The following is a 19,204-nucleotide window of genomic DNA, read 5'->3' as shown; positions in this document are numbered from 1 at the left end:
TGGACCCCAATATCAGGACCTAGTTTCCCCTCACCCAGGAGCTGGGTGGCGCCCCTGACCAGGGCAGCTAGTGGTGCCTTTGCTGTGCCCACTTTGTTCATGTCATGACGTCACATTATGCCATCTCTGCATGCAGCAGTGTTTACAGGCTTTTATTAACCCTGGTGCCAGCCCAGTTCCGGGTGGCAGCTCTGGCCTCAGGACACTGTCTCCTCCTAGCTGGCAGTCAGTGGTCTGCCCTGGTAGTAGGTTCTCTGCCATGCCCACAATTGATCAGTTTCTTCTCTGCAGAAGAAAACCAATGACACGGAAGGAGACACAAAGCAGCTCTGGGAAGGCTCTTCTGGGCCTTGCTGACAGTGCTCACCGATCCAGGACTCCACCACGTCCGCCTTCCAGTTGAACTGAAGGAAGGCCGAGTTCTCATCCAGCTTCGCCTTCCTCTGGGCTGCAGCTTTCTCCAGGTCTGACACTTTCCCGTTCAGGCCCTTCATCTTTGAAGAGATGTTCTCCTCATGGTGATTGTTCTAGGCCATGGAGAGAGGCACACACTGGTCAGCCTCACCTGCTGTGGTTACCTGACTATGCCCTCCCTGGAAAGGCTCTAAACTTCTATAAAATGGGCCACTTGCTCCCTTGTCCACTGCTGGGTAAACATCAATGATAGGTAAGGCTTTCGTAAGAGCAACACGGTCAAAGCCGTCAGACAAATATACCATACTGACAATTCTACTTTTAGGAATTCTTTTTTTTTTTTTTGAGACACAGTCTCACTCTGTCGCCCAGGCTGGAGTGCAGTGGCATGATCTCGGCTCACTGCAACCTCTGCCTACCGGGTTCAAGAGATTCTCCTGCCTCAGCCTCCCGAGTAGCTGGGACTACAGGCAAACACCACCATGCCCAGCTAATTATTTTTAGTAGAGATGGGGTTTCACCATGTTGGTCAGGCTGGTCTCAAACTCCTGACCTCAGGTGATCTGCCCACCTCGGCCTCCCAAAGTGCTGGGATTACAGGTGTGAGCCACAGTGCCCAGCCGTTCCAAGGAATTAATTCTAAAGAAATATGGGCCAGGCGCAGTGGCTAACGCCTATAATCCTAGCACTCTGGGAGGCTGAGGTGGGCAGAGCACTTGAGGCCAGTGGTTCAAGACCAGCTTGGCTAATATGGTGAAACGCTGTCTCTTCTAAAAAAAAAAAAAAAGCAGCTGGCTCATTGCCAGAAGACTGAAGGACACTCACACCGGTGATCTCCTGGCTTGAAGAACAGGGAATGTTGTCTGGGTGTGTGTTGAGGGGGTTAAGTGTGCAGGAGCCGCATCTACATCTATACATGGCTGTATCTGAAATTAGTTTCATGCTAGTTTATTTGCAGATCAGAACAAGGAAGAAAAGCTCTCCAATGAAGTGGATTTTAGCTACATTGTTGCCGCCTATGGATCAAACCCTAGTCTCAAGGCCATGACTGCTGAGTGCGACCTCTGTGATGAGAAATCTTACTCATGATGTATGTGTGACAGGAAACCATAGCTGTTAAAACCTGTCTTGAGGCACTCCAGGTGCGTCAGTGCACCTGAGTGATTGCTGGTGAATTCCCGACCCATGGACGTACTGCCTTCGGTCTAGAGCTTCTGTGTGGGAGGGACATGGCTTCGCTGCTGCTGAGAAAGCACCAAGCCCCTTTATTTTGTTTTCTCCCAAAAGGGCTGCGAATGAAGTAGATTCATTTCTAAAATGCCCTGTACAGCCTCTAGGTTTTTGATAATTTATGGAGTGATATGATCCTATTAAACGGGAATCTCTGCGGCTGTTTGATCTAGTTGGTAGCTACTAAACCTGTGGAGAGAAAAGATCTGGCAGGTCAGACACAAAGATCTAATGTGTAGTGTCTGGGTGGGGCTTTATGGGTAATTTTTATTTTATGTTTTGCTTATTTGCATTTTCTACTGTCCCTATAAAGAGATTGTATTGCTTGAGAAATAAACTAAGAGCAGCATTTGGGAGTGCCAGTGCCTCTGTTGCTTAATGCAGAAAAAATAAGCACTGCAGAATAACTTTACTGGCTTCAAAAAGGGGGAAATATCCAACTTGTCATGAAACACAGGAATGGAATTGCTACTGGTTTCCACACAGACCTTGGTTTGGTGAACATCCCAGGAAGTGAACCTTGGGAGACCTCTGTGGTACCAACACGTGGGTGTCCCAGTGGGCGACAGAGGTCTTACCAATGGGCTCGACTCACCTTCTTAATGAGGTCTTGTCCATTGGTGCAGACGTCATTCACGCGATCCTTGTGGACAGTGAAGTCTGTCTCAAAAGCTTCATGTTTCTTCAGTAAGCCCTGGAGTAGAGGCGGCCAAGGCCCACTATTGAGAGCCTGCTATGTGTTGTGGGCTAGGCCCGGGGGACAGAGAGTGACAAAACTGCTATGGTCCCTGTCCATGCACACATTACAGTCTAGCTGGGGAAGAGGATAATAAAGAGGAACATTAATAAACAGAGAATCATAAAAGGAAGGAAAACAGGAGGCAGTGAGAGTAAACAGCGGTGGTGGGACAGGCTTCAGCAGGGATAGTCTTTGGACCTTTGGGAAGGGTCAAATCCTTTGTCATCCATCAACAGTGACTTATGGTCTCTCCCCCAAGAGGACCACAAGAATGACACAAAGCAAGCTGAAGATACACACCCAAACAAAAACGACACATTTTTAAGGTTTAACTTGAACACATCTCAGAAAAGGCCTTCCAAGTCATGTCTTTTTTTTTTTTTTTTTTTTTGAGACGGAGTCTTGCTCTGTTGCCCAGGCTGGAGTGCAGCGGCGTGATCTCGGCTCACTGCAACCTCTGCCTCCCAGGTTCACGCGGTTCTCCTGCCTCAGCCTCCCAAGTAGCTGGGATTACAGGCGTGCACCACCACGCCCAGCTAATTTTTGTAGTTTTTAATACAGACGGGGTTTCACCATGTTGGCCAGGTTGGTCTCGGACTCCTGACCTCAGGTGATCTGCCCGCCTTGGCCTCCCAAAGTGCTGGGATTACAGGCGTGAGCCACCACGCCTGGCCCCAGGTCTTTTCCTTAGTACAATTTAAGCACTGCAGACAATGCCTTTTTGGTTGCTTCCAGGGAACTCAACTATGCAGAGGACGGGAAATGACTGACCATCTAAATTCTACCTGAATCACCCTGACCAGCAGAGGATGCTTCCCACGGTGAGGAAGGTGGCTCAAAGCTAACTCGATTCCTGAGAGTGCACACTCCTGCTTCCACCATCTGGGGGCAGGAATTTAGTTATATCTGACCATGATACTTTGCAGCATCTCCTTGCCAGAAGGGAATCTATCCATCTATGCCTCTGGGCTGCCTTGGGACTTGCTCTGGCCAGAAGGCAGTGAGGATGATGTGTGAGGCCGCAGACGCCTTGCAGCTCCTGCCTTTGCCTGTCTGAATGCTGCTGAAGGAGGCTGGTCTAGCCAGCTGGAGGACAACAGGCCATGTGGAAGGGAACAGAGATGTCCAGGCTGGATGACAATCAGGCTCAGCTGCCAGTGTGTGACGGATCTCTCAGCCCAGCCACGCTCTGCCTGAATGCAGGAGCATGAGGGACCTCCAGTGACAGCTACAGATGCCGCTGATCCACAGATCCATGGGAAATAAGAAATGGGTGCTGCTTTCAACCACTACATTTAGGCAGGTTGTTATGTAGCAACAGTTAACCAATTTAGGGAATATGTGATGGGCTGAACTGTGTCCCCCTCAAGAGACGGTGAAGTCCTAACTTCTGGTACCCATGAATGTGGAAACAAGATCTTTGCAAACGTACTCTGCAAAGTAAGATGAGGTCATTAGGGTGGACCCTAATCCAATACACTTGATGTCCCTACAACAGAACACAGAAATGTGAATAGACACACAGAGTGATGCCAAGTGAAGACAGACTCAGAGGGAAGATGGCCACGTGAACACAGGCAGAGACTGGAGTGATGCTGCCACATGCCAAGGGCGCCTGGTGCCAGCAAAAACTGGAAGAGGCAAGGAAGGATCCTCCCCTACAGGTCTGCAGAACATGGTCCTGCCTGCATCTTGATTTCAGACTTCTGGCCTCCAGAACTGAGAAGCAATAAATCTCTGTTGTCCTCAGCCACTCCGTTTGTGCCACTCCATCTGTGCCACTCCGTTTGTGGTACTTATTTATGGCAGCCCCAGGAAACTGATACGAAGACCCAAGCCCACAGCGCTGCCTGGCGAATGACAGGGCCCGTGAACTGAGACTGACAAAGCCACACCAATTTTGTCTACTGAAGGGCGATGTCCCCTAGTGTGAGATCTTGAGGGCTAAAACCAACTACTGAGGCCTTGGCTGCTGGCCCTATGTGCTTTCCTAGTAAAGGCAGGGCCCTCTAACAAACCAACAGGGAAATGATGACCAGCAGGCAGTTGCCAAGGGAGAAAGCAGGTGACACCTTTGGTTTCTGTCTTACCTGGATGGCGGCAAGAGTGTCGCCATAATCTTCGCTGGCCACCAGGGTCATTTTCTCATTGATCCAGGCTTCCTCCTCTTCCACATTGGCTACAAACTGCTGATACTCCAAGGACTCTTCCAGCCGCTGACCCCTAATTACAGGAGACAGGAAGAAAATCAGCCATAATCTCCTCCAGCTTTGATTGTGATAGTTAACATATGCTTAAAAACAGTCACAAAAGCTGGACATGGTGGCTCACGCCTATAATCCCAGCACTTTGGGAGGCCAAGGCGGGCAGATCACGAGGTCAGGAGCTCGAGACCATCCTGGCTAACACGGTGAAACCCCGTCTCTACTAAAAATACAAAAAATTAGCTGGGCTTGGTGGCAGGTGCCTGTAGTCCCAGCTACTCGGGAAGCTGAGGCAGGAGAATGGCGTGAACCTGGGAGGTGGAGCCTACAGTGAGCCGAGATTGCGCCACTGCACTCCAGCCTGGGCGACACAGCGAGACCCCGTCTCAAAAACAAAAACATTCACAAAAAAGGTGCGCCCTCACAGTCAGTCAGGCCGTCCACGGAACATCATGAATCACCCACTCTGTGATTCCAGACTCTCATGTCTTGATTTCTGGAGAATCATGTGTGATTCATGTGTGATTCTGGACGAATACAGAAACTTGTATGATTCTGGACTCATACAGTGGGTCCAGATTAACAGAATGAGACCACCTCAGCATGGCCTGTAGGAGGTGGCTCTGGAGCAAACCAACTATGGCACATGTGAGGCCAAAGGTCCAGGAGACGGTAGGAGGGCCCAGTGGACCCCCACAGCTCAGAGTCTGCCCTTGGGTGCTGGCTTCCACTTGCTCCCGGGAGCTCCTGCCTCTGACTACTCACCGGGCAGCTGCCAGCTGCTTCAGCTCTTTCCAGTGCTCCACAAACTGCGCCAGCCGCTGCTGGATCTCCTCTTTCCCGATGGTGTTATCATCGGACAGCTTCTTGCCAGTGTCCAGGACACCCTGACAGGCAAGGACGATGAGGTTAACAGCAGGTAGCTCTGCTGGTGCCTCTGTCTCGAAGCTCCCAGGAAAAGGCCTCAACATCAAGTTTAGGACTTCTCCAGGTTTGGACTGAGGGGTCATGAACACTTTAGGAACCTCAGTGAAATAAGCGCAAGGGGTTTGTCTGTCCCCTGGGGCCCACTCAAACACCTCTGCCCTCTTGGCCAGAAGGCAGCCGCCTTACCTGAATAGCCGGCTCATGCGCGGCCAGTTCTGCCTCCAGCCGCTTGTGCTTCTTCCTCAGGTTCTGCACACCGGTTAGGTCCCGGCCGTAGTCCTCAGAGCCCACCAGCAGCTTCTTCTCCCTGAATGAGAGATGGGGAACAGCACAGTTGGTCTCTGCACCTCCCTGCTTTCAAGTGGGGACATCAGGTCAACTGTGGACCTCACAGACATCTACTAATCTTTCTGGGAAAATCCTTGCCAGTTTTCTGAAAAACAAAAGCCTCTATTTCCCAAATGAGTAGTGACCAAGAACCTCTGTCCATCTATGCATCTATGAGCCCTGCTGTGTGTCCAGATTCTAGAGGGTTGGGGATGCACTGGAGGATAGGAGGCATCGCTAGTGCTGCCCTGAGGAGCCCTATCAAATTATATCAATGTATCTCAATCATGTATACTAAGTATGTATCAATATATGTCTGTAAATATATGAAGATATTTGTATATACACATATATACACACATTTTTTTTTTTTTTTTTTTTTTGAGACAGAGAGTCTCATTCTGTTGCCCAGCCTAAAGTACAATGGCATGATCTCTGCTCACGCAACCTCCGCCACTCCGGTTCAAGTGATCCTCCCACCTCAGCCTCCGGAGTAGCTGGGACAACAGGTGTGCGCCACTATGCCTGGCTAGTTTTTTCTATTTTTGGTAGAGATGAGTTTTCACCATGTTGCCCAGGCTGGTCTCAAGCTCTTGGATTCAAGCGATCTGCCCACCTTGGCCTCCTAAAGTGTTGGGATTATAGGCGTGAGCCACCATGCCCAGCTATATAAGTAATATATATATTTTTTGAGACAAAGTCTTGCTCTGTCGCCCAGGATGGAGAGCAGTGGCATGATCTTGGCTCACTGAAACCTCCACTTCCCGGGTTCAAATCATTCTCCTGTCTCAGCCTCCTGAGTAGCTGGGATTACAGGCATGCACCACCATGCGCAGCTAATTTTTGTATTTTTATTTTTTATTTTTTTGAGACGGAGTCTTGCTCTGGAGTACAGTGGTGCAGTCTTGGCTCATTGCAACCTCCACCTCCCTGGTTAAAGTGATTCTCCTGCCTCAGCCTCACAAGTAGCTGGGACCACAGGCACCTGCCACCAGACCTGGCTAATTTTTATATATTTAGTAGAGACGGGGTTTCACCATGTTGGCCAGGCTGGTCTCGAATTCCTGACCTCAAGTGATCTGCCCGCCTCGGCCTCCCAAAGTGCCGTGATCACAGGTGTGAGCCACTGCACCCGGCCACAAATGTCTTTTAAGAACAAAATCCTCTCTCTTAATTCCTTACTTCCTTAAAGCCTTCTGACCAGGAGCAGTGGCTCATGCCTGTGATCACAGCACTTTGGGAGGCCCAGGTGGGTGGATCACTTGAGGTCAGGTGAGGTCAGTTCGAGACTAGCCTGGCCAACATCGTGAAACCCTGTCTTCTACTAAAAATACAAAAATTAGCCAGGCATGGTGGCACTCTAGCTGGTGACAGAGCGAGACTCCATCTCAGAAAAAAAAAAATGTTTGTTTACATGCCACATCAACTGGAATCAGTAGACTGACATTTTTGGGGGGCAGATAGAGAATAAGAAAAAAAGCAACTCCTTCCTTGGAGAAGTGATCTTCTCCAGAAGCTCAGACACAAACTCACTAACTTTCACAGGAATCTAAAAGGCAGGGTCTAGACAGGGCCTATGTAACCAGCATGGATCACCACCACCACCAATCATCATCACTGTAAACCCGGAAAGCAGAAGACACTGAGGCATCCCAGGACTGGGTGCCCAAGCTGGGATCCTAGTCCAGCAGGGTTTCCAGCCTCACCACTACAGCCAGGAGATGGAAACCTCCTGCCTCAACAGTCAGCCTGTGGTTCCTGCTGCCCACTATTATAGGCGTAAGGGGCCTTCTAGAGGGCTGAGAAGACATACTTGATCCAGGACTCCTCGTCATCCATGTCCCGGAAGAACTGGTGCAGGCGATGGGATTCATTCAGCCTGGCTCTCCGGGAGGCCGCCATGCTCTTGATCTTCTGGAAGCGCCCATTGATGGTGTCCCTCTTGTCCTTTACTTGGGAGGTGTCAAAGGCACTGCTGGTCATCAGGCTGTCTGCCTGGCTGTTCAGGTCCTTCAGGCGATCCTGGGGCAGGGGACATAAGAGGGTCAGAAACTGGGTCTCCCACAACTATCTGCTTGAACATAAGAACTCAGGAATTCCTTACTGAGATGTGGAGTGTTGATATTCTCAAAGTATGTTATGTGAACCTCTGGCATTCTATGAACTCAAACTATTTTCATAACATTATAAGACATTATTATTTTTTACCGTGTGGACATTTGCACTGATAGTACAAAAGCAATGGAGAAGGGGGGGAACATGCTGGTGCTTTAGCTCAAATCAAGGCGGTGGCAAACTACTAGCAGAAGTGGATTCTTCACTGCCACCCACTCACAGTGAAAAAAAAAATGCTGTTTCACTTAAGAATGTCCTTAAAAAGGCAGTGAAAGTTAATTTTACCGAGTAGCCATTCTTTTGTACTTGAAAGAACAACCACCAGACAAACTACAGCCATTCAGACTTGGTATCTCACAGATACTCGGTCCAGAATAAAGTGAGCCTGTCACTTCAAAGAATACTGACAGTTTGTTACTCATGATAAAATTCAAACTTTTATGAGAAAGTTAGAATTTTAGAAAACTTACACCCACCACCAGGAGCCTGAGGGCTTCCTAATACGTGAAGATTTTTCTAATGAAATTGGTGGTGGTATTAACTGCAATGTTTTGATACCATATAATCATATGTGTCAACATATAGAACAGGCGTAACTCAGTGATGCAATATTTACCAAATGAGCCATGCATGATGTTACAAAATCATGCACAGGTAAGAGCTACACTCAAAGCCCAAGATGGACCAGTGGGTTTTAATATAATCCAGTATAAAAAGTTTACTGACAAGGTTTCAGGGGCCATTTTGCAACTAACCCCCCAACAACTTTTTTTTTTGAGACAACTTTTTTTTTCTTGCTCTGTCATCCAGGAGTGTGGTGGTGTGATCATGACTCACTGCAGCCTCCACCTCCTGACTGGGCTCAAGTGAACCTCCTGCCTCAGCCTCCAAGTAACTGGGACTATAGGTGCGTGCCCCAACGTCCGGCTAATTTTTGTGTGTGTTTTTTTTTTCTTTCTGAGACGTAGTCTCACTCTGTCGCCCAGGCTGGAGTACAGTTACACAATCTCGGCTCACTGCAACCACTGCCTCCTGGGCTCAAGCAATTCTCCTGCCTCTGCCTCCCAAGTAGCTGGGATTTATAGGCACACGCCGCCATGCCCTGCTAATTTTTTGTATTTCAGTAGAAACGGGGTTTCACTGTGTTACCCAAGCTGGTCTCGAACTCCTGAGCTCAGGCGATCCACCCGCCTCGGCCTCCCAAAGTGCTAGGATTACAGGCATGACTCACCGTGCCTAGCCTAATTTTTGTATTTTTTTTTTTTTTTTTTTTTTTTTTTTTTTGAGACGGAGTCTCGCTCTGTCGCCCAGGCTGGAGTGCAGTGGCACAATCTTGGCTCACTGCAAGCTCCGCCTCCCGGGTTCACGCCATTCTCCTGCCTCAGCCTCTCCGTGTAGCTGGGACTACAGGCGCCCGCCACCACGCCCGGCTAATTTTTTGTATTTTTAGTAGAGACGGGGTTTCACCGTGGTCTCGATCTCCTGACCTCGTGATCCGCCCGCCTCGGCCTCCCAAAGTGCTGGGATTACAAGCGTGAGCCACCGCGCCCGGCCTATTTTTGTATTTTTTTGTACAGACAGAGTCTCATCATGTTGCCCAGGCTGGTCTTGAACTCCTGGGCTCACGTGATCTGCCTGCCTCGGCCTCCCAAAGTGCTGGGATTACAGGTGTGAGCCACTGTGCCTAACCACAGCTAAGCTTTAAGAAACTATGACTTTGGTATATTATCAAAGAAAATTATTCACACTTATCCGAATCAAAATATTCCTCCCTTTTCTATCTACCTACCTGTGTAAAACTGAATTTTCATCCAATACAATACACCACAACCTGAATTCAGCATTTTTTTTTTTTTTTTTTTTTTTGAGATGGAGTCTTGCTCTGTTGCCTAGGCTGGAGCGCTGTGGTGCAATCTTGGCTTACTGCAACCTCCACCTCCCGGGCTCAAGTGATTCTCCTACCTCAGCCTCCCGAGTACCTGGGATTACAGGCAGCTGCCACCACGCCCGGCTAATTTTTGTATTTTTGGTAGAGACGAAGGTTTCACCACGTTGGCCAGGGTGGTCTCGAACTCCTGACCTCAGGTGATCTGCATGTCTGGACCTCCCAAAGTGCTGGGATTACAGCCGTAAGCCACTGCACCTGGCCTTAAAATTGATTTAATTTTTAATAATGGTGAATGTTGATAAAACCTACATAATAAAAATCTCTCAAGAGCCCTCAATAACTGTCAAGTGTATCATGATCCTGAGGCCACAACCTTTGAGAATGGCTGCTTTAAGTGAAAGAAGTCACTCTCTTTTCTCAAACACGCTAGTTTTCCTTAGGAGTCAGGCAGAGCTGTGTCCCAGGAACTCGGGTCTGGCCTGCCTCCCTTTGCTTACCTCATGGGCAGATATATCTGCTTCCAGTAGTTGATGCTTTTTCAGCAGGTTGTTCACAGAAGCCAGGTCTTTGCCATAATCTTCGGATGCCAGCAGGGCCTCCACCTGGCAGTTAAAACACAAAAAGGAACGGCTACTGTGTGGTGTATACTCAGCATTCTGGAAAATTCAGGTTGCCCAGTGGCTATTCCAGGGCCTTGCTTGGACAGTTGAATACTTCTCTATCACAATGTGTTACTGTGATTCCTAGTCACCTTGATCAGCCTGCCCGGCCTGAGACACTCTCTCCACTCGGTCAGTCAAACCTAGACTCCAGAGTCTATTCATAGTAAATACTACAGCTAAAGGCAAAATGCACAGCAATCCTAGTTCAAGGAAACCCCCCTAGGAAAGAATCAGCAGTGTGGGCAAAGATTAATATTCAAAGATATTCACTACAGCAAAATATATACACCAAAAGGCTGGGAACACCTGAATGCCCAACAATATGGGAATGGTTATATTATGGCATGGCTCTCTGATAAACTTATGCAATTATTAAAAAAAATTTTTTTTTTTTTGGGATGAAGTCTCGCTCTGTTGCCCAGGCTGGAGTGCAATGGTGTGATCCCAGCTCACTGCAACATCCACCTCCCAGGTTCAAGCGATCGATTCTCCTGCTCAGCCTCCTGAGTAGCTGGGATTACAGTAGCATGCCACCATGCCCGGCTAATTTTTGTATTTTTAGTAGAGACAGGATTTCACTATGTTGGTCAAGCTGGTCTTGAACTCCTGACCTCAAGTGATCCGCCTGCCTCGGCCTCCCAAAGTGCTGGGATTACAGACGTGAGCCACTGCGCCTGGCCAAAACCTCTATGTTTTTATAGTCTGTGCTTTCCAAACATTCTCCATGGAGAATACATGATTGACTCTGGCTTCTTAGATGCTACTATCTTGGTTTCTAACCTGGCATAGGCTTGTTAGAGCTGCATGCCATATAACTACCCATAATCTCTTCCTATTTGCCTTCCCTATGGACATGAGTGATCTGTAGTCCAAGTGCCACTACAAGTCAGCTCTCTTCTCTAAACATTCACTCCCTTTGCTCATAAATCCCTTACAGCATGCAACTCATATGTAATAAAGGTTTCTGTCAAAAGGGGTGTCTGGTGAGCCCTGCCTTTTCATGGTTTTGGGCACTGATGGACCCACTGTGCCAAATGACTAGAAATCTCCCACTGGTGGGAAGAGAAACCACTCAGTGTTACCTCAGACAGCCAGAAGTCAAAGTCCTTGATCCCTGTGTTGAAGTTCTGCTGCTTGTTGGCTTCTTTCAGTTTCTGGCTCTTTTCAGCTGACTTTTGCACCAAGAACTGCCACTGGTCAGCTAAGGCAGCCAGGCGGGCCTAGGGAACAGAAGGGAGCCAAAAAGAAGATGAAATCTATGAAGAATCGTCCCTCTCCTAAAGCTCAATTTGAGAACTTCTAAGAGAAGAGAATGGAAAACACTCATAGGAGCCATTCTCACTAGCATTCCCCATCTGTAATTCAGCCTAAAGTCTTCTAATCCATTTAGTGTATTAAGACTGTATGTCCAAGTTATTTTATCAGGTTGACAGTGACGTTGCTCATGTTCTTGCCAGGGCACCGGGAGCTGGTGGGCCATACCTTGACAGCATCCTCACTGCCGGCACAGGCTCCACGTTCAATGAGGGAGTTGCCCATGTCGATAACCCCACGGATCCGGTCAGCATTGGCATGCAGCTCTGCTTCAAAAGCCTGGTGCTTCTGGTGCTTGCTCTAAAAATACCAAAAAAATTTTTTCCAAACCAGTTCCTGCTAGGTTATGTCTTCTCAGGGGGAAGGGGTTCTCAGAGGGAGGGAGTGGCAGCAAACATAAAGAACTGGGGTAAATGCCAACGTTTTTAACAGAAGGCAATTGGAGCTTGTATGAAGTATTTTAGGGTTCATCTCTTGGGGAGTTAGCAAAGGAGAAAGGAAATGTACTAGCTCAGGAGTAGATGAATTGGAAGTCCTTTTTTTTGAGACAGGGTCTTGCTCAGTTGCCCAGGCTGGAGTGCAGTGGCATAATCTCAGCTCACTGCAGCCTCAACCTCTTTGGCTCAAGCAATCCTCCTACCTCAGCCTCCCAAATAGCTGGGACCATGGGTGCATGACATCACACCCAGCTAATTTTTCTATTTTTTGTAGAGATGGGGTTTCGCCATGTTGCCCAGGCTGGTCTTGAACTCCTGAGCTCAAGCAATTGAGCCGCGTTGGCCTCCCAAAGGGATTACAAGCATGAGCCACCAAGCCCGGCCAAAAAATCAATTCTTGCAGTAGCTATGCTAGCTATTTGGGAGTGAAGCCCTAGAATTATACACTTTCCAGAAGATGGCAACGGCCAACTTCAGTTTTGAATCTGCTTGTACATCAATTTCCATCCATGGCTTTCTCCTTATTGGAGATAGGCTCTAATGAATGAAATACATATGGACATTTCATCATCTAAAGCAGAAATCACCATTAAGCAAAATTCATAACATAAATTATAATAACCAGCAAAATAATATTTGATGGTCAGTCTTATCCCTCTGTTGACAGAGGAGAAATCTACAGCTACTACAGACATTGGCTTTGTTGATTTATCTTTAGGTGGCTGTCATTAATCAAAACACTGGGATACTGTCAGAACCCAGGCTTGACTGCAGGAAGGAATTTATTTTACTGGGAAACGAAATGGCTAGGAGAAGGATGGGCTCCTGATCCTGGGCGCCTGATATGGTTTTTATGAATCCATAAAGAAACGGAAGGTACTGAAATGCTACAAGAGACAATTGCAAGGACATAGCAGCTGTGCCACAATTCTGGGAAAAACAATTGGCTGGGTGAGAAATGCAGGGTCTCAGGGGAGAGTGTTATTTTGGGGGAAAAAAAAAACAACTAAAAGGCAGTAGTGTTGGGGAATTCTGCATCAAATGTTTCATTTAAGAGGCAGCAACTGTCAAATGATGGAGCCATCTGGCTCAATTCAGCACTAACATGAAATGTCCTTGTTACGTTCTCCCACTGCCTGATCCCAAAAGAACAAAAAGGGTCTCAAACACTCAGATATCCTGACAAAAGTCCCATTCCCCTCTTCTTCTGTTCCTTGTTCTGGTCACCCTTTGGTTCAAATCCCATTTACTCTCTTCTCTATCTTCATTTCTTCCACCCGCTTAAGCAACTTTGAGCTACATGTTGACTGAAGTCTCCTTTCACTACCTGTTGAGTGATGTCTGCTTTTATCTTAACTTCTCATTTGTGTTCCTTGAAGATTTGGAGGTATCAATAGATCATCCGTCTCTCTACAGTTCTCTAGCTGTTCCTCTCCTGACTGGTACCTCTGGATGCCAGAGTGCGTATGCATTAAAACCCTCACACCAGACTGGCCTCCTCCGCCTGGGCCACCGAACCCCATGAGCTCATAGCAACTCTGAGCCAATGTCTACACAGAAAAAGCTGAAGCTGATGTTCCATCTTCAAAAGGAAGCACTCCTTGAAAGAAAATGGTCAACTACTGCCCCGCAAATCAAACACTGTACAGAATTTGCCTAAGTGATAAACTGGGGGAGAGAAGGGGGAGTAAGGCGTTGCAGGCTAATTACAACAGAGAAAGCCACATCCCACAGGGACACTTGAATGGAGTGTAATGGATGATTAGAAATGAAAAGGATGGATGAAGAGACACCAGCAGACCGTGTGACCACAATAATAACAATAATCTATGCAGAGGAACACAGATACTGGAGCTCATTTAACTACAACTCTTAAAAAAATTAAAAACTTACCAGCAGCTTGGAAAGCTACAAAAATAGATTAAAAGAACAAGAGTTCAGTACACTGATGTGGACACACATATCAGCTATTAAACAGAAACTCATTTTGTCATACTTCCCCCGGGAAGCTCAGCATTTGGGAACAGTAATAGAAGGGGGATTCTACAGACTTTTATTACAGCAGAAATAGTTTTAATGGAGACAAATGAGGAAGGCAACTTTTAAATGGCTCTGAAACTTGAGTAGGGCTTTCCCACTGGCTTGGCTTACTAAAATATTTTTCACTGACTTCTCATGGGTGCAAGGAGATTGTTTTATAAATGCTTTATTTAACAAAATCTACTCAATAACATAAGGCTCCATCAAGACCAACACCCGGTCACTTCAGCTTACCTGGATGTTGGTCGGATCCTTGTATGACTCATCACTCGCTGTTTGCAGTTTTTCACTGATCCAAGCCTCAATCTCATCCACATCCCGGCTGAACTGTTGGAGGGTTTGAGATTCTCCTAGCTTTGACCTTTTCTCAATCATTTGGGCTTTCAGACGTCGCCACCTGAAAGAGTGAAACCATGAGCTCCAACATGAACGTATCTTACTGCGGAGAAGGAAGTGGGGAGATAGAACAGGCCTGGGCCTTCATATGAGGGGATGCATCCTCTCAGGGCTGGTGACTATGTCAGTGCCACAGGACACCCACCTGTCCAAGACCTCATTGCGCCGGCTAGAAATGTCTCCCTTGGCATAATGGCCGGCAGCAATGAGCTGGTCGGCAAAGGCCTGCAGAGCAGCAATCTTCTCTTCCTGTCAGGAAACAAAGGCGTGAGGTCAAGGTGGGCCTGCAGCTGGGCCCTGCCTGGACTGCCGATCTTGAGAAAAGGATAGTTATTTTGGGTGACTGAGAACTAGCTGGTGGCAGGATCAGAATACACTGACACTTTAGAAGCAAGAGTGTAAAACGCCAAAAGAAAGCTTGATTTCATTCATTACCAGAGTAGAGTTTAACTCAAGAAGTCTCCAGGTCACTCAGGTGGGGCAGGTGTTAGGATATCAGAACAGAACAAAATTAAGCTTGATAATAGGAAAATGTTGTCAGATTTACAGCAAAGTGACTTATAAATCAAAGAGTTTTACATCTTCCTTGTTGTTTGTTCATTATTCCCTTACCTACCCACACTTTTGTTTTTCCTCCCTTTGATAATAAAATATTTTTTTTCCTGTGGCACTCCCATTATTAAAATCTCAGAAATACCAGAATCTATAAAGTTTTAAAGATTATTTATGTACATATTTTTCTTAGATGACGTAGGTATTCCTTGGAGATATAATAGTGACTATATAAGCCAAGAAACAGATGTCAATCAGGAAAAATCCCGACTCCAACTCCGTGGTCCAGAGGCCTCACCTGGACGTTAATTGCTTTGTCAAAGTCTTCATGTTTTTTGATCAGAGCCTCTACGCTGTCCAGTGAGTCTCCTTTGTCTTCGGTATTCAAGAAGGCCTCCCGGGCAGCCATCCAGTTCTCAGCTTGCTCACAGTCCCGATGGAACAGCTAAAGAGGGCAACAGGCAGGTGAGAAAATGAGGCCCTTCAGCAAGGAAACACTTGGTCAGAAACCAGGAGCACACATACCTGCAGTTCAAGGCACTGATCCAGCATCATCCTGCGCTGAACCCAGGCCTTCTCCAGGTCTGCACGCTCCTGGTCGAGAATATCAAGTTTCTGCTTGATCTCAGGGCTGGCATAGTGTCCATGAGCCAACAGCTGCTGTCCAAACTGCTCAAATGCCTGGAAAGTGCCAGCCCTGGCATCGATTTCTGTCCGGTGTTCCTGCCAAAAGGAGGGAAGGGATTAGGTAACTGGCAGCAGATGCCCACTCTGACGTCAACCACCGACTCACCACAAAGGGAGGGAATGAGGCCTCTAGGGCCCTGCAGAGTAGCCACGTCTTTGCTACTCAGCAGGCAGGTCCACCCACCTGGTGTCGCTCCAGCAACGCCTCAGCTCCAGTGACATCCTTGGCTAGCTCGTCTGAGGACACCAACCCTCGTATTCCATTGATCCAAGACATGAGGTCCCTGGAAACCAGAACCCCAGAAAAATAGCTATTATATTACCTGGTAAGGAGATCTTCTGCCCAGGAAAACAGAGAACGACATAATTCTTGCCTCAGAAAGTTATCTTGGGTTAATCTAATCTACTGAATGAGGCTAGGTCTTTGGGCAAAGTGTTTAAAAACTTCTTGTTCTTCTTGTTATTTTTTTAAAAGTCCAAATTTCTCAGAGGAAAAGTCAGTAAGTTTATAATTAAGATCTTTTCACCCTCCAGAATAACAAGTTCTAGCTACAATTAAGTCTTTGATAGCGTCAAATGAAAAAGCCTTTGTTGGCCAGGCGTGGTGGCTCACGCCTGTAATCCCAGCACTTTGGGAGGCTGTGGCAGGAGGATTGCTTGAGTTCAGGAATTCAAGACCAGCTTGGGCAATGTGGTGCAACCCTGTCTCTAAAAAAAAATAAAAAAAAGAAAAAGCCTTTCTTTAGGATTAACCCTTGAAGCCCTAGGCCTGGGCATGCATTTGATCCAGTTTCTCACAGCTGTACAACCACAAGGGCACAAAACTGAGTGTGTAAGGTCAGATATGGTATGATTCCTTTTATATGACATGTCCAGAAGAGGTAAATCCATAGATACAGAAAGCAGATAAAGGATTCCTAGTGGGTGGGGAAGAGAGAAGAGGGGGTGATTAGCTAAGGGATGTTATTCTAGGGCAATGTAAATGTTCCAAAACTAGAGAGGGGTGGCTGCACAACACTGTGAATACATTAAATGTCACTGGATTGCACATTTTAAAGTAGTTAATTGTATGTTATGTGGCCCTTACCTCAATAAAAAGAAGAAAAAGAAGACCAGCGCAGTGGCTCATGCCTGTAATCCCAGCACTTTGGGAGGCCGAGGTGGGTGGATCACCTGAGGTCAGGAGCTCGAGACTCCAGCATGACCAACATGGAGAAACCCCGTCTCTACTAAAAAAAATACAAAATTAGCCAGGCTTGGTGGTGCATGCCTGTGATCCCAGCTACTCGGGAGGCTGAGGCAGGAGAATCGCTTGAACCCAGGAGGTGGAGATTGCAAAACTCCGTCTCAAAAAAAAAATATATATATATATGTCTAGGGAAAAATATAATGTCATATGGCAAGGGGATGAGACAGGGTATGCCCGTACTTGCATAGGAAAGTAGAGACTTTTTTTTTTTTTTTTGAGGCAGAGTCTTGCTCCATCGCCCAGGCTGGAGTGCAGTGGTGCGATCTCGGCTCACTGCAACCTCTGCCTCCTGGGTTCGAGTGATTCTCCTGCCTCAGCCTCCCGAGTAGCTGGAATTACAGGTGTGTGCCACCGCGCCTGGCTGATGTTTGTATTTTTAGTAGAGATGGGGTTTCACCATATTGGCCAGGCTGGTCTTGAACTCCTGACCTCGTGATCCACCTGCCTTGGCTCCCCAGAGTGCTGGGATTACAGGCGTGAGCCACCGTGCCCGGCTGCGGAGACTTATTTTTAACAATCTGGCATTCAGTAGTTTGACTATTTTACATTGATTATGTACTACTTTTTTCTGTTATTAATTTTTTTTTTTTTTTTGAGATGGAGTCTCACTCTTGTTGCCTGGGCTGGAGTGCAGTGGCACGATCTCGGCTCACTGCAACCTCCACCTCCCAGGTTCAAGCAATTCTCCTGCCTCAGCCTCCTGAGTAGCTGTGATTATAGGTGCCTGCCCTCACGCCCAGCTAATTTTTGTACTTTTAGTAGAGAAGGGGTTTTGCCATGTTGGCCAGGCTGGTCTTGAACCCTTGACCTCAGGTGATCCACCCGCCTCGGCCTCCCAAAGCGCTGGGATTACAGGCGTGAGCCACTGCGCCCGGCCGTTTTTAATTTTTAAATTAAAATTTTATAATAGAGATAAGAGTTTCCCCATGTAGCCCAGGCTGGTCTCCAGCTCCTGAGTTCAAGCGATCCGCTTGCCTCGGCTTCCCAAAGTGCTTGGATTACAGGTGTGAGCCACTGTACTCCACTGAGCATGTACTACTTTCACAATAAAAATGACCCCTACAACGAAGGCTCTATGTTCCAGAAGTCTGAGTGAACATGGCTCCGTACCGGAAATCGCTAAGGAAGCGCTGCAGGTCGTGGGAGTCACCCAACTTTGCCTTGCGCTGATCTGCACGTTTCCCCAGGCTGCTCCAGGCCTGGTTTAACTCTGTGCACTTTTCCTGCAGGTCTTCTGCTGACTCGGGATGGGACTGGATCAGGCGCTCTGCTGTTTCACCAAGGGAGTTTACCTATGGGAAGAAAGTGTTGAATGAGCTTGTAGTAAGGGGGTGTGCTCTGCAGAACAGAAGACTCTGCTCTTTCTGGGGCAAAAATGCCAGAAGATGACTTTGGGTCCTCTCACCTTGTCACCAAGAGCCGCAAGGTCCCTCTCGAAGCCCTCATGCTTGCGTTGCAGGGCCTGGACACTGGCGAGATCATGTCCATAATTGTCTGTGTTTAGAGCTTGATTCTTCTCTTCAATCCATTCTTTGGTTTCATCAGCATCTCTAAAGGCGAGACACATTCAGGTTAAGAAATGCCGAGTACAACTGCCTTGATTACAGGACAGACACTAAAAAAATTTTATTTATTTATTTATTTACTGAGACGGAGTTTCGTTCTTGTCACCCAGGCTGGAGCACAATGCACATCTCGGTTCACTGCAAGCTCTGCCCCCACCGGGTTCAAGTGATTCTCCTGCCTCAACCTCCCAAGTGGCTAGGGTTACAGGTGCCCGCCACCACGCCCAGCTAATTTTTTTATTTTTAGTAGAGGTGGGTTTCCCCATGTTGGCCAGGCTGGTCTCGAACTCCTGACCTGAGGTGATCTGCCTGCCTTGGCCTCCCAAAGTCCTCCCATTACAGGCATGTAATCCCACGCCCAGCCTAAAAAAATTTATTTAGCTGACATTTGTATATTTGTCTGTGGCTACCACCAATAACTCTAAAAAGCAAAAGAATTCACTTAGCAGGATTTACTG

General features: G+C 47.4%; 1 protein-coding gene across 4 annotated transcripts in view; it reads right to left on the bottom strand.

Moving 5' to 3' along the window:
- Nucleotides 1-19,204, bottom strand: part of SPTAN1 (spectrin alpha, non-erythrocytic 1) — a 78,175-nt gene that overhangs the window by 8,797 nt on the left and 50,174 nt on the right. For all 4 annotated transcript variants that reach the window (XM_030817949.1, XM_030817945.1, XM_030817947.1 and 1 more), the window contains 17 exons: nt 18,587-18,731; nt 18,292-18,473; nt 16,117-16,216; nt 15,771-15,968; nt 15,544-15,690; nt 14,839-14,942; nt 14,532-14,694; nt 14,151-14,165; nt 11,989-12,120; nt 11,589-11,726; nt 10,342-10,446; nt 7,655-7,863; nt 5,701-5,821; nt 5,353-5,474; nt 4,474-4,606; nt 2,240-2,338; nt 368-527 (listed from right to left, as the gene is read on the bottom strand). In XM_030817949.1, the coding sequence (XP_030673809.1) occupies nt 368-527; nt 2,240-2,338; nt 4,474-4,606; nt 5,353-5,474; nt 5,701-5,821; nt 7,655-7,863; nt 10,342-10,446; nt 11,589-11,726; nt 11,989-12,120; nt 14,151-14,165; nt 14,532-14,694; nt 14,839-14,942; nt 15,544-15,690; nt 15,771-15,968; nt 16,117-16,216; nt 18,292-18,473; nt 18,587-18,731 (2,273 nt within the window). The remainder of the gene's footprint in view (nt 1-367; nt 528-2,239; nt 2,339-4,473; nt 4,607-5,352; nt 5,475-5,700; nt 5,822-7,654; nt 7,864-10,341; nt 10,447-11,588; nt 11,727-11,988; nt 12,121-14,150; nt 14,166-14,531; nt 14,695-14,838; nt 14,943-15,543; nt 15,691-15,770; nt 15,969-16,116; nt 16,217-18,291; nt 18,474-18,586; nt 18,732-19,204) is intronic.

This window comes from Nomascus leucogenys, chromosome 8 (genome assembly GCF_006542625.1).
Source record: "Nomascus leucogenys isolate Asia chromosome 8, Asia_NLE_v1, whole genome shotgun sequence".
Taxonomy (NCBI): domain Eukaryota; kingdom Metazoa; phylum Chordata; class Mammalia; order Primates; family Hylobatidae; genus Nomascus; species Nomascus leucogenys.
The sequence above is the reverse complement of the archived record's forward strand: the minus strand, read 5'-3'. Positions and strand labels throughout refer to the sequence as shown.